The sequence below is a fragment of the Eurytemora carolleeae genome, unplaced genomic scaffold (assembly GCF_000591075.1).
Source record: "Eurytemora carolleeae unplaced genomic scaffold, Eaff_2.0 scaffold6, whole genome shotgun sequence".
In the NCBI taxonomy this organism is placed as follows: Eukaryota; Metazoa; Arthropoda; class Copepoda; order Calanoida; family Temoridae; genus Eurytemora; species Eurytemora carolleeae.
The window spans coordinates 1-15,752 of NW_019396148.1; the positions used below are offsets into that span (position 1 = coordinate 1).

At 33.1% G+C, this 15,752-nt stretch overlaps 2 protein-coding genes across 2 annotated transcripts in view; one reads left to right on the forward strand and one right to left on the reverse strand.

Annotated features, from left to right (window-relative positions):
• Positions 1–5,126: 5,126 nt before the first annotated feature.
• LOC111696431 (pollen-specific leucine-rich repeat extensin-like protein 1) overlaps positions 5,127–15,752 on the reverse strand; it is an 11,383-nt gene continuing 757 nt past the window's right edge. Inside the window, exons 2-11 of the mRNA XM_023466032.1 lie at positions 14,906–15,697; positions 14,438–14,601; positions 12,667–12,709; positions 9,762–9,976; positions 9,018–9,067; positions 8,292–8,364; positions 7,634–7,694; positions 7,131–7,219; positions 5,843–5,984; positions 5,127–5,466 (exon numbers count right to left, since the gene is read on the reverse strand). Coding sequence (XP_023321800.1) covers positions 5,183–5,466; positions 5,843–5,984; positions 7,131–7,219; positions 7,634–7,694; positions 8,292–8,364; positions 9,018–9,067; positions 9,762–9,976; positions 12,667–12,709; positions 14,438–14,601; positions 14,906–15,697 — 1,913 coding nt within the window. The 3' untranslated portion in view covers positions 5,127–5,182. The remainder of the gene's footprint in view (positions 5,467–5,842; positions 5,985–7,130; positions 7,220–7,633; positions 7,695–8,291; positions 8,365–9,017; positions 9,068–9,761; positions 9,977–12,666; positions 12,710–14,437; positions 14,602–14,905; positions 15,698–15,752) is intronic.
• Positions 14,262–15,752, forward strand: part of LOC111696429 (activating signal cointegrator 1 complex subunit 2) — a 74,596-nt gene continuing 73,105 nt past the window's right edge. Inside the window, exon 1 of the mRNA XM_023466030.1 lies at positions 14,262–14,350. Within this exon, the coding sequence (XP_023321798.1) occupies positions 14,299–14,350 (52 nt within the window). The 5' untranslated portion in view covers positions 14,262–14,298. The remainder of the gene's footprint in view (positions 14,351–15,752) is intronic.

The following is a 15,752-nucleotide window of genomic DNA, read 5'->3' on the forward strand; positions in this document are numbered from 1 at the left end:
ACTTGTTTTATTTAATTTTGGAAGGCGCACAGACGCACGGAAAAAATGACATATAACCCAAATTTTGATTTTGGGGCTATTTACATCTATAGCAGAAAAAGAGGTCAAAACTTGCAGTGCCAGTTAGCTAACGAAGACTACCTCCAATCAAGTATCATAAAAGAAATTGTTCATAGATTTGTTTTTTTTTACGTGGGAATTGGCTATCGCCATAATTCTGTAATGCAATTTTAAAATTAGCTCCCCCCCTTGAACATCCCCTTTCCCCTATAGTATTTCTTCTTTCTCCTTGGGGGTTTTCTTCTTTCCCCCTTTGGGGCCCCCCTTTTCCCTTTAGGCGTATCCCTTTCTCGGGGTTTTTCCCCTTTGAGGACCCCCCTTCCCCCTAAAGAAAAACTCCTATAAAGCTTTATCCCAAGAGTAACGTCCATCTAACCAAATACAAGTTTTTAATTTCCGGCTTTAATTAAAATATACTTTTTATTCAAGGTGAGCGCGGTTTTACAAACAATAGTTTTCTTTCCGCTTAATAACAATTTTCTCACGCTGTTCAGACAAATCAAGAAAGATGTGTTAAAATGATTTAACAACATAAGTTTTTGCACGTCGGGATATATCTCAATGATAAGTGTATTTGATGGAACCAGAAGAATTGATAAATTATTAGATTATATTAACAATTTAGTTTAAATTTAAATCATCTAATTCATCTTAAAGGAAGTGCAGGAAAGTTAAAGGATTCGGGAAACTTATAATCTTGAAAATATCTTTGTTTAAGAAATTACTGTAAGTTGAAAACTTTTGAAATTAGGAAACTTTTAAGGACCTAGGAACCTACTGGAAATACGAAACTACTGGACTTAGGAAACTACTGGAAATAGGAAACTACTGGAAATACGAAACTACTGGAATTAGGAAACTACTGGAATTAGGAAACTACTGGAAATAAGAAATTACTGGAATTAGGAAACTACTGAAATTAGGTAACTACTGGGAGTAGGAAACTACTGGAATTAGGAAACTACTGTAAATTAGGAAACTGAAATTAGAAAAATACTGGAATTAGGAAACTGCTGAAATTAGGAAACTGCTGGAATTAGGAAACAACTGGAATTATTAAACTATTGAAATTAAGAAACTACTTGAATTAGTAAACTACTTGAATTAGGAAACTGCCGGAATTTGGACATTACTGGGATTAGGAAACCACTGGAATTATGAATCTAGTGAAATTAGAAAACTACTGGAATTAGGAAACTACTGGAATTAGGAAACTACTGGAATTAGGAAACTACTGGAAAAAGGAAACTACTGGAATTAGGAAACTACTGGAAATAGGAAACTAGTGGAATTGGGAAACTACTGGAATTATGAATCTTGTGGAATTAGGAAACTACTGAAATTAGGATACTACTGGAATTAGAAAACTACTGGTATTAGGAAACTACTGGAATTAGGAAACTACTGGAATTTGAAGACTGCTGGAATTAGAAAACTACTGGAATTAGAAAACTACTGGAATTAGGAAACTTTTGGAATTAGGAAACTACTGTTGTTAAGAAAACTGCTAACATTTTGAAACTACTGAAATTAGGAAATTAATGAAATTAGGAAACTACTGGAATTAGGAAACTGCTGGAATAAAGAATCTACTGTAATTATGAAACTACTGAAATTAGGAAACTACTGGAATTAGGAAACTACTGGTAATAGGAAACTACTGAAATTATGAATCTACTAAAATTAGGATACTACTGGAATTAGGAAACTACTGGAATTAGGAAACTACTGGAATTATGAATCTAGTGGAATTAGGAAACTACGGGAATTATGAATCTAGTGAAATTAGAAAACTACTGGAATCAGGAAACTACTGGAATTAGAAGACTGGTGGATTTAGGAAACTATTGAAATTAGGAAACTATTGGAATTAGGAAACTACTGGTAATAGGAAACTGCTGGAATTAGGAAACTAGCGGAATTAGGAAACTACTGAAATTATGAATCTACTGAAATTAGGATACTACTGGAATTAGGAAACTACTGGAATTAGGAAACTACTGGAATTATGAATCTAGTGGAATTAGGAAACTACGGGAATTATGAATCTAGTGAAATTAGAAAACTACTGGAATCAGGAAACTACTGGAATTAGAAGACTTGTGGATTTAGGAAACTATTGAAATTAGGAAACTATTGGAATTAGGAAACTACTGGTAATAGGAAACTGCTGGAATTAGGAAACTAGCGGAATTAGGAAACTACTGAAATTATGAATCTACTGAAATTAGGATACTACTGGAATTAGGAAACTACTGGAATTAGGAAACTACTGGAATTATGAATCTAGTGGAATTAGGAAACTACGGGAATTATGAATCTAGTGAAATTAGAAAACTACTGGAATCAGGAAACTACTGGAATTAGAAGACTTGTGGATTTAGGAAACTATTGAAATTAGGAAACTATTGGAATTAGGAAACTACTGTAATTAGGAAACTTCTGGAATTATAAAATTACTGGAATTAGAAAACGGCTGGAATTGGGAAACTACAGGACTTGGGAAACTACTGAAACTAGGAAATACTGTTATCAAGAAAACTACTAACATTATGAAACTACTGGAATTAGGAAACTACTGAAACTAGGAAATACTGTTGTTAAGAAAACTACTAACATTATGAAACTACTGAAATTAGGAAACTACTGAAACTAGGAAACTACAGAAATCATGAAACTACTGGAATTAAGAAACTACTGTAAATTAGGAAACTACTGAAATTAAGAAGCTATTGTAAATTAGGAAACTACTGTAAATTAGAAAACTACTGTAAATTAGGAAACTACTGTAAATTAGAAAACTACTGTAAATTAGGAAACTACAGTAAATTATAAAACTACTGTAAATTATGAAACTACTGAAACTAGGAAACTACTAAAACTAGGAAACTATTAAAACTAGGAAACTATTACAACTAGGAAACTATTGAAACTAGGAAACTAATAGATGACAGAAGTTCACTATTAAAATACAATCTGCAACATGCTTCATGGTGAATGGTCACGGTTCCAGTGTAGACTGTGAAATATCATCTGTTCATACTCATCCCTTACAGTAAAGAGGGGTGCAGACTTAGTTCCTAGTAAGAGAATACTAGAGGGGTGTAGGCTTAGTTCCTAGTATAGAGAATACTAGAGGGGTGTAGACTTAGTTCCTTGTATAAAGAATACTAGAGGGATGTAGGCATAGTTCCTTGTATAGAGAATAATAGAGGGATGTAGGCATAGTTCCTTGTATAGAGAATACTAGAGGGGTGTAGGCTTAGTTCCTTGCATAGAGAATACTAGAGGGATGTAGGCATAGTTCCTTGTATAGAGAATAATAGAGGGGTGTAGGCTTAGTTCCTTGTATAGAGAATAATAGAGGGGTGTAGGCTTAGTTCCTAGTAAAGAGAATACTAGAGGGGTGTAGGCTTAGTTCCTTGCATAGAGAATACTAGAGGGGTGTAGGCTTAGTTCCTAGTATAGAGAATACTAGAGGGGTGTAGGCTTAGTTCCTAGTATAGAGAATACTAGAGGGGTGTAGGCTTAGTTCCTAGTATAGAGAATACTAGAGGGGTGTAGACTTAGTTCCTAGTATAGAGAATACTAGAGGGGTGTAGACTTAGTTCCTTGTATAGAGAATACTAGAGGGGTGTAGGCTTAGTTTCTAGTATAGAGAATACTAGAGGGGTGTAGGCTTAGTTCCTTGTATAGAGAGTACTGGAGGGGTGTAGGCTTAGTTCCTAGTATAGAGAATGCTAGAAAGATGTATAAAGTATAAAGGATCATTAAAAATTCAATTCTTGTGTAAACACACTAGGGCTGGCCAGGTTCCGACTTTTTGAATTCGTTCTGTTCTGTTCTAGAACGAGTGCCTTCAGCTATATCGTTCGTTCCTTGTTTGTTCTTTTTCCAATAGTTCCATCCACGTTCCGTTCCGTTTCATTCCGTTCTCAGTGTTATTAGTTGAGAACGGTTTCATTCCAAGTGTTAATAAATTATTTATGTAATTTTCTTAAGTGGACTCATCAGACGCTCCCTCTTAATACTGTGCAGTAGTCAAGGGGTGAAAAATAGAGATGGAAACGTTTCTTAACAAATATATTTATGTTTTCATAGGATTTACTACATAATTAATGGTATCAAATCTATATCCACACTGAAGGCCGTTTTGATAAAGCTTTTTTAGTTAAGGGCAAAAGTGAGATTTTAAAGTATATTTTTATATGATGTAATTATACTTTTACATCCTAGAGATTTAATATTTATAGAGTGACATGTCCGATGTATCTTTGAAACCCATTTCTCCATCAATTCTGAAGCAATTAAAATCCATGAATCTCATAGAGATTCATGAAACCACAAATGAAAATAATCAGTTTTCAAAATGGGAAACATGGATGTTTAATGCAATACTTGATCAGACAATTAGCATTGAAGGGTATTGTTGTGAATCAGAATTGAAATTATGTCTGCAGTTACTTGAAACCCCTCAAACCCCTCAATTGATTCTATATTAGTTAATCTGCTTTGTATGTTTGTGAACTTTGAAGAAATGAAAAAAAAAATTTACAAAAAAAAATTTTAAAATTATGAAAAGTTTATAAGTACTGCCTCCAAAATCAAAAATCCGAGTTTTTTTCAACAACTCTCCAGATGCGATTGATGTTAAATGAGCCTGTGCATCCAGAGGGCGTAGGAGAGGGGGGGACGTACACCCAGGCCACCCCACCTCTTACGCCCCTGCACGTTCCTGATAATAAGAACGCGTTCCTGATTTTAACGTTCTTTTCCAGCAATTTTCATTCGTTCCACATTTGTTCTTTTTAATTATTGTTCCAATATTTGTAACAACGTGTTCTATGTGTTCGTTCTTTTTTTCGGAACGATGGGCTCATTCTTGATAATTCCGTTCGGGCTCGTGATAGAACGATCGTTCCCCAGGAACGACGCCTAGCCCTAAATTACACACTACACAGCATAATTGTTGTGGCCTATTTAAATTCTAGCAAGAGTCTTTCAATTCCAAAATTCTATGGAACCCACTTTACTATTTCTCCAGTCTGACATATATTATGTTGGGATAAACAAAATAATTTTATTTATTCTATTGTTTTGGTATCATTTAAAAAATTTAGATTTACGAGTCGTAATCAACATATTTAATATCACTCCTGAATTCTATTGATGTGTCAGTATCCCCACCTGGATACTCTGAATCATCTGAATCCTCTGTTGGAATACTGGAACCTATGTCTGGTCTTGATGTGGGTTTAGTGTTAATATCCGGCCTTGAGGAGCTATCTGTTGAATTTGAAGGATTTAATGTTGGTTTTGGAGGATTTGCTGTTGGTTTTGGAGGATTTGCTGTTGGTTTTTGAGGATTTGCTGTTGGTTTAGGTGGATTTGCTGTTGTTACCGAACCTTAAAAACATAGAATTAATATTGGTCCGAAATGAAATTGATTTGATTCTTGAGAATGGAGCAAAAGAAAATTAAAACGCGGATCATATTAATGTTTAAAAAAAATATTTCTTTAAATTTAATGATTAAATAACCATAATATTAGAAAATATAATTTAAAGGCTCTATTTCAACTGGTGCCATGGAAATACATCAAAAACAACCATGTATTTCCACATTGAAAAATCTGGCTATAGAAATATTATTTTTTAATCTACAATTTTTCTAAATGATTCAATCTTTTTAAATATTCTAATTAGTACCGAGAAACGATATAAGTCGCTACCAGCCTAAATTATCGAAATATTCCTTAATTATGTATTCTTTAATTTCTCACTTTGAATTTTCCTTTTAGCAATAAAAGCTGTTGATAAAGGTTTGGTAGGTTGACAAGGTCTGGAGATCCAACCTCTCCCTGGAGAACTCCCCATACACTCTTCATCAACTCCTTCTGGTTCTCCGGACTCCCACCTCGTAACCTTTAAAGGAATTCTTATTGTAATTCTTCATTTAAAGGGACTGTATCCATATTTCATAGAATAGTAGCCTTTAAACCTTTATCTGAGTAATTATCATGAAGATATCGTCAGTATTTTTTCATTAAAAAGAAATCTTTATTTGCTAAAATAGTCGCAGCAGTAACTCGTAAGTTGTTGAGTTTCAGAGACAAGCGAAATTATGTAAACCTGTAACCAGAATTTTGTAGAGAGAATATACCAGAATATTGATGTATAATATCGTATAATTACGTTTCCAATCCCTTTATTATAGATTTATGAGAAAACAATTAATTCATACTTGAAAACTTTTGAAAAGAAATCTCATTTATAAAACTCATAATTATAAATCAGAAAACAGTAATATTCTATTAGAAAAATAATATTATAAAACTTGTAATCGATTCATAGAGAAAACAGGAAAAACTAAGAGAACTCTTCAATAATACGGATGAAAATGACATAATTGTTTACAAGCGATCTAAAATAAAACTTTTACAGCATATTTAAACAAACACACAATCAACCATCATTCTGTATAAATCAGGACTGAGCTATTTTAAAAATAACCGTAAAATAATTCTATAAATAGTACAAAAAATAATGAGAGAGATAGAAAAAAATATTGTAAAGCTTGACTTAAAAATAAAGCCTTTTTGTCTCATGAAATTGGGCCTATTTAATCCCATCAGAGGTCGCAACTTTTGTGTGAAGGATCAATTAATTCTGAAGTTGAAAGTACCCTTGATCTCAATATCCAATGTTGGCACTTATAAATTTGAGAATCAATGCTTGATCACTCAATCAATGTTATCCCTGCAAGGTCAGGCCACCACGGGATATCGAAAAGTTATTAAATGAATACACAGTTCTGCATAGAACGGAGATCAATAATTGATCCCGTGAGGCACAACACAGAAGTTTGACTCTAGAAGTGGTGGTGGTGGTCATACCCTGCATGGATAACCTTCATTTAGGGATCAATGATTGATCCTTAAATTCAAAAGTGCCCACAATGGATATTGAGATCAAGCGTGAACACGATAGTCCACACTACACAAGAGAGTCGATCTCAGATAAAAAATTTTAAATTGAAAAACATAATCAAAATATCGCTATTTTTTTTACCTTGACAGGAGAACCATCCGTCCAGACCCATTCTCCTTTATATGCTAAACTGTTCCCTCCTAACCATACATCTACTCCAGGGTCCAGACCTAGTAGAGGATACAGTTATACCTGGATACACGTGAGAGAAACGAATTAAAACTAGGTTCGACTGTTTGAGCAACAGTCTGACCCATAAAACTGTGGAATAGGATGACGACATTTGATCAATCTTATGAAAATTTAGTGCTGTGCTAAAGAAAAAGCTGGACCAGTATCTTGAAAATAACTTATTAGGTTGAATAAGTGCTCAGTTCATGTGTCTCATGTTTTTGTACTTTTAAAATCACAATTTCATTTTAACGGTCGTCTTCCTGTAAGAAAGTTAAGCAACAAATAACTTAATTGATTATATCTACATAACTTACATATATTGCACTTCTTGGCTTGAACCGGTACAAGTTTAACCACATTTATAAATTTTCAGCTCATAACTTACACAATTTTAAATTATAAAAACTTACATTGAATTAGCCCTTCAATGAAATCAGCTTCCTTCTCAGATTGAATAGAGACCAGGTTAACCTAATCAATTTGTAAAATTAGACTCATTTAAAAAACTTAAAGACTGTCATCGCAAATGTATGTATATATATATATATATATATCCGATTAACAACAGTACTCTTTGAATAAACCTTTATAGAGTAAATATGAGGAAGAATTTCTAGTTCTTTAACCTGAAAACAAATCAATTCTGTCAAATCCCTTCCTTTTCTCTATTAAATTAATCCGCTGAATAATATTTTAAATCGAAAAACAAGGAAATCTGAAATGTTTAAAAACTTTTTAATTGGAGGGGTTTTAAAATACATATGGTTTAATCTACTTTAGTAGTGACATTAGTAGATTAACTTTTTTCATGAAAAAAAAATGAGATACTGCAGGGTTAGCCACAAAGGATGAGACTTCAGAAACGACTATACGGCAGTAATACTGACTGTTTCCATATATCAAACAATCTGCAACTGTAAACTTATATTTTTCTTGGTCCAATCATTTAAAAGATTATATTCAGAGCAGAAGACTTAATCTAACCTTTGGAATGTCATAGATTAAGAGTTCTAGGTCGTCTTTCCAGTCTCATCTTTTGTGGGTAACCCTGTATATTTCTGATATAACCTGGTGTGTAGGTGTACCAAGAGAGATTGCTCTTGCGTCTGCAATATGCCAACTCAGATCCTTACTCGTTACACTGGTTAGAGATTAAACTCATTAATCCTTCATCATGAGGGTTTATTTTTAAACATGAGGAGAATGATAATATTAATTAATTCCTTGAAATTAAAAGGATTTTTAAGAAACCTTTAATTTCTAGATATCTGATTCACAACGATACTCATAAAATATTTGCCTGATCTAGAGCGACGGAGATATCTTTACTTTTCTATCTTTTCTTCGGGACCCATGTGACGTTATTCTTTTCTATATGTAAATTAAACCTGAGTTCCCTGGTGTTATTTAGACTAATAAGCATATTTTAAAGATTTTTTTCATCAAAAACTATATTTAGCTACTCGAAAAATCTTGAGATTTTTAGCATTTCAATTATAAAAAGAATTTTTATAAATTTTCTATTTAAGTATCATGTTAAATGTATTTCATTTTAAATAAATAATGAATAAAATATGCCGGAGAAATATGTAATCCCTGCAGTACGCTTACTCATTAAATATTTAGATATTAACAGCTTTTAGCGTGGGACGTTGATTCATAAAAAAATTGAATAACAAATGATTTAAAGTTTAATTGCCATGTGTATGACAATTATATTCAAAACTTTACCTCCACATTTTTGCCAAAATTTAGATTTTTTTTCATAAAACTTTAAAAAATAATGAGCTTTTCCTTAAATAGTATTCAAAATCTCCGAATGGAATCCAAACCAGAGCCGTGACCTAAAAAAATTATCTATTACAGGTCATTTTTTCAATCATTAACAGAAAATTCCAATATGGAGACGAAGTAGGTACCTGTGTTTGATTTGTTTAAGACACCCCGAAGTTATTACAAAAAAATAATATTCTTTAGCTCTGAATTCAATTCTTCTTACACTGCAAACTCTGGTTCATTTCAAGTAGTATTGCAATACATAAAGACTATTTTTGGCAAAATGGGACGGTACACCAAATGAATCATTACCTGCTAGTCATGTATAATATTAGTAGTCAATGAGCAATTAAAGGGACTGTCAGCGTAATTTCAAGTGACCCTCCACGCAAAGATGGTAAAGTCCATTCACAATGGTACCTTTAAAAGCTTTGTTTGATCTAGTATGATATAGATATCCATGTTTATAATTTTAAAACTGATTATTTTCAATTGTGGTTTTCTATAATGTGACTTGCGCATTTGTACTGCAGGAAAACATATGGTAATTATCAGAATTAAACACTTTTAAGTCTAGACAAACGACAACATCTCCCACATTATTGATCAGATAAAGGTTTCAAGGTACCGGTGTGGATCGTGCATTACCATCGTTACATTGACGGTAATTTGGAATTACGCTTACAGTTCCTTTAATAATCATTATTGTTGAAAATCACAATAAGTTGAATGGTTTAATGTAATTTGATCTGAAAACGTTACCTGGCTACATATGGGGTTTTCAGTTGTACTCAGAATACCAGGTTTAGTAGAAGGGTTGGATGCACTTGTAGGAGGGTTTGACGCACTGGTAGGAGGGTAGGGTGCATTGGTAGGAGGGTAGGGTGCATTGGTAGGAGGGTAGGGTGCATTGGTAGGAGGGTAGGGTGCATTGGTAGGAGGGTAGGGTGCATTGGTAGGAACAAATGGAATAAGTTCTAAAAAAAACAAAGTTTGAAAACATAATGAATAGTCATATTGAGAACTAGCTGAAGTGCAAGGCCTTGCACATGGAACAAAAAAAAATTGAAATTGTTTAGCCTATGTTACCCCGGGATACCCCTGAGTTCCCTCAAAAAATGTCAGCCCATTCGGTCTAGCCGTTTGGCCGGCTACAGGGAACATATATATGAATGTCTTGCTTTATTATAAATTGTCGATTTTATCTCAAAGACATTTAATAATGATGAGTTTATAATTGCAGTTTTCCTTGATTTCCAAAAGGCCTTCGATCTATAGGTGATCATAAAATATTATTAAAAAACTGCGTAATATAGGAGTAAGGAGGATTGCATTGAAGTGGTTTGAAAATTATTTAAAAGATAGGAAGCAATTTGAAATGGTAAATGGAAAGATTTCTGAATTCTTTAAGACTATTAACATTTCTGTTCTACAGGGGTCAATATTGGGTCCATTATTGTTTTTAATATCTATAAATGATATGGATAAGTCTAATGCCTTATGTAATGTCCATTTTGCTGATGACACGACAGTTCTCTGTAAAAAAAAACATTTCAACAAAATGATCCTTTTATCAACCAAAAGTTGAAAAAATTTAAGTATGGTTATGTTCTCATAAACTACCTATTAATGCGGGCAAAACAAAGTCATGATTTTTTATCCAAAGGGTAAAACCGCTGATCCTAATCTAAACTCTGTATTTGATAACAAAGATTTAAACTCGTCTATCAATCCTGATCCTATTCATCCTGTAGAGAGAATTAAAAATTCTAGTACTTGTCCTGCTTATAAAGTCCTTGGTATTTTTATTAAAATGAAAACTCACTTTTAACTATCACTATCACGTCAAATCTACTTTGAATAAAATCTCTAAAATATTATTTACTCTGAATAAAGTAAAGAATTCCTTGTCTTCTACCGCACTAAAAAGTTTATACTGTTGTTAACCCTAAACAATGAGTTCTCCGTTGTAAAGTCGTCTTTGACTAAGATTTCCTCCCAGAGCCGGAACCCAAACCAAATCTTCTCCGTTAGACAGTATAGACAACCTTCACGTGCAAATACAGTTTCAAAAGTTAAAAAAAAGTTAAAATACTTATAAAAATAGTGATTTACATTTAAAATCAATTGTCATTTTATTTCAGAAGACAAAAAACGTGATTTTAGTACTGTTCAATAACTGGATTATATCCTTTCACCCACTAATAGATCGTAAGGATTTTTTTCATTTTAATAAAACATTACTTTCATAATATGTAAACTTTGTTAATTAAATGTATTTTTCAGGAAATAAAGAAAATATCATTTATTATCGATTTCTGGTTCAGTAGAGGATACGAAGGTTATTCTGTGATTGTTTGAATGTTTTAATGTTCGGGAGCTTCATCGCTTAATCGGGATTATTAGTTTGGAGAACAAATACCCTTTGGTTCAACAACTATCGCTTAAATTCATCCATATTTCCTTTATTGTCTGCCTGTGATTAGCTTTTCATGTAAAAAAAACCATTTTAATCTATAATTTCCTTCTTTCAATCTTTTTTAAATTTTGTTTTACAAAACAGATCCTGCATTTTAGAGAAAATAAACTTTTTTATAATTTTGGGGGAAAAGATACATTAAAGATTTTTTAATCAAAATCTAGAAGACAAAATTAAGAAAAATTCATCATAAGCTCTTATTTATAAATCCCTATATCTTTGCAACCTGATGTGGTAGACCTTAGATATTTTAAACTATGAATTCTGTTAGATTAAATAATCCAAGTTTGAAATATCATAGGTTTACATAATCAGGTTGCAAAAATACAGAGGTTGGAAATTTGAGTTCGTGGCAAAAACTCAATTCCTTTAAATATTTATTTCTGTAAAATATATAGAGCCCAAAACTTAAGACAGGTTATCGTTATGAAACCCAGTATTGGAAACTGGGTTTAAAAAAGGGTGAGGCAATTTTGTAGATATCTTAATATTTTTGGTAAAAATATCATAAATATGGCTGAGAACCCAGAAAGGAAACTCGGGAGTTTCATTCAATTTCCGGTGCAGTACACTGTAAAAACCAGTTCATTTCATGTACCGGGCCGACTTTTAAGGAGCTAGAGCAGGATACTGACTACATATAAGGCAAAGCGGGACAGCCACAAAAAATGAATCATCCCCTTCTAGGGAAATTTATGTACACAGTACAGTACACGATGTAAACCTATGTAAAATACACAGTACACAATGTAAACCTATGTAAAATAGACAGTACACAATGTAAACCTATGTAAAAAAGACAGTGTGCACTCTTGTAAATACACAGTACACAATGTAAACCTATGTACAATATCCAGTATACACTCCTGTAAATACACAGTACACAATGTAAACCTATGTAAAATAGACAGTATACACTCCTGCAAATACACAGTACACAATGTAAACCTATGTACAATATCCAGTATACACTCCTGTAAATACACAGTACACAATGTAAACCTATGTACAATATCCAGTATACACTCCTGTAAATACACAGTATACTGTGTATTTACAGGAGTGTATACTGACTAGTACACAATGTAAACCTATGTAAAATAGAAAGACCTAAAATGTGAAAAGTCCATCTCCACCTTACCATCTATTACACTACACCTTGATAAATATAATGAAAAAAATTGTTACCGATTTGATCCCCGCAGGTGTCGGTGCATGGTTGACAAGGATTCTAGAATTATTTAGAAATATAGTTTTTTTCCAAAGTATTTTTAAAACCTAGGCCACGCCAGAAATACCAAGATACAAAACTTTAACTGAATTCGGACTGTTCCGAGTGTAGGCCTAAGTTCAAGTGACCCTTCGTGCAAAGATGTCAATGCTTGATGTGATGGGTACACTTTAAACATTTGACCAGGAGAACACTATTTGTTTATCTCTTAAATAGTGTACGCTGTGGTACAGTGTCAACTCAGCTGACGTTACATGTATACCTTAAAAGTTCCAAATTTTCTTGCCCAATGAAGTTTTCGAAAATTCAAAAAGTATAAAACAACTTGGAAATCAATTGTTCAACAATTATAATCGATTTTTTAGGTTAATAAGAATACATTCGACATCCTTAATCAGTCAAAGGTTTAAAGTGTACTATTGTAAATAGGATAAGCCACTCTATAAATTATAAATATAATATGTAATGAATAAATATGAATAAATATAAATAAATAAATATAATTTTTCACAAAAATAATCTATGAAATATTCTGGTCATAGGAAACTATTATGTGAATTTTCAAAATTATCAAAATTAAATGCTCTTATCCTCCTCGGATACTAGACGAACACGATGCATCTATTCTTGTTTACAAATTCCGCCCAGAGAGAACTGGTTTCGATATGTACGCAGAGTATACGCGACCGCAATTAACTTTCCTTGCATTAGACCTTGACTTTTACTAAATTATGCTAGAAGAAATTGAGTCTTTGCAGTAAACTTAATATTACTAATCCTTTTATCTTTGTACCCTAATAATGTAACCTTTCATTAGATTATTTGATCTAAAAGAAATTGATGTACTTCGAAATATCTAAGGGTTACGACAAATTGGGTTGCAAAGATATAGGGATTTTAACATCAGAGTTTGAGGCAAAGACTCAATTCCTTTAATCTAATCTTTTAATCTTTTTGCATATATCTTATCTCATGCAGTGTCAAAATTTGGGAAATCCAAAGTTTAGATGGAACCATTTAGACGTTTGTTAAACTGCTCGTATATTTTGGAACCTTTAAATGTGCAAAAACCTAAATAGTTTAACAAAAAAAAGGATCCAAGCTATTGCCCATACTAGTCGTGACAAACTTGTTTATAAATATTTTTTATTGATTTTTTCTAGAAAATGTTTGTGTTGAACCTATAAAAATATGGCTGTTTTGCCAACATTTTATTTCTTTGCCTCAAGTAATTAGAGTGCTACAGTTTTATATTCAGGGTGCTTTATAGGGCAGGCAACCTTTTTCCAAATTCCCAAATAGATTGCTAAATATAATAGATGGCAACGTAGTATTTGTACACTCTCAGTACAGCTGTATTCTTACATCACAAGTGTCAACTCAGTATTGTGTCCGACAAAATTATCAATAATAGTGATAATTTTAGAATAAAGAGCTTATCTTACAGTGAAAAAGGTGCAATTTTATGTGTTGTTCTATAATCTGTTTTTACACTTTTTTATTTAATCTTGAAAAACATGTCAAATAATGTGAGAAAATTTCGTTTCTTTGTTATATTTGACACTTGTGACGTGGTGTATAATTGACCCATGTCTCTGTTGCCACCTATTGTGCTGGATCATCTATCTGCAAATTCCAAAGGTAATGAGATATTATGAAAATATGTTCTAGCCAGATCATGTTCTGAACAATTTCCGCTCTCCAAAACTCGAAAAGGAAAAAATATACCTGATTTTCACACAGATTCCAATAACAGAAGCAGGGGTCCATGCATGGATTCTCATACACAGGATACATCTCATTTGGATACATTTGGTTGGGATACATTTGATCGGGATACATCTGGTTTGGAAACTGATTGTTTTGATTAACTGCATAAACAGGTTGCAATCCTTCAAAAAAATATTTTGTTATTTCCTTTCTTTTTGAATATGTATAAAACTCCATCTTCCGGCCCAGTTTTAAATAATTTGGAGAAAATGATAAACTTCAGACTAAGCTGCTGTTTAGGCCATAAGGTCCAATACTTAAGATGTGTTTTGACTCATTCTTGTTTGAAAATCACCAAATCACCAATACACTAATTTTGGTCTAGCTTTGAAAGTTTGACTTAAGACAACTTTTTTTTTTGTTGCGGCCTTTATTGATTGTAAATTTTGTAAAAAATAATGCAAGAAAATCCTGCAGGGTCTTTACCTTGACATTCAGTCCATAGGTTTGGAAGTACTGCTTGAAGGATCGGAGACTGGTTTACTGGGTATTCTTCATATACAGGATACACACCAGATTCTATATTTGAGTTTATTGGATACTGAGACTCTACTGGATATCCCTGATCATTAAATACAGGATACACACCAGATTCTATATTTGAGTTTATTGGATACTGAACCTCTACTGGATATCCCTGATCATTAAATACAGGATATTTTTGATCATTGTTTACATATCCAGGGATAGCGGGATATTCCGGATATCCTGGTTGATTAGGAGAGTTTTGGAACGGATAGTTTGGATATTGGTTTTCTGAAATAATGGGACCACCTTCTTGGATTGGATACCATTGTTCAGATTGAAACTGCGGTTGTCCTTGAAACTGCAGTTGTCCTTGAAATTGCTGTTGTCCTTGAAACTGCGGTGGTCCCTGATATTGCGATTGTCCTTGAAACTGCAGTTGCTCCTGAAATTGCGGTTGTCCTTGAAAGTGAGGTTGTCCCTGAAATTGTGGCTGCCCTTGAAACTGCGGTTGTCCTTGAAATTGGCGTTGGTCTACAAGCCACTGTTCTGGAAACTGTTGTTGTCCTTGCAATTGCTGTTGCCCTGGAAACTGTTGTTGCCCTGGAAACTGTTGTCGGCCTGGAAACTGTTGTCGGCCTGGAAACTGTTGTCGGCCTGGAAACTGTTGTTGGTCTGGAAATTGCTGTTGGCCTGGAAAAAGCTGAGGTTGTTGTTGTATTCCAAAGGATTGACCCTGGTCCCTCTGGGAAACTGAAAACAAACAGTTTAACAGTTATTAATGACCCCCCCCCCTTCAAATAAAACT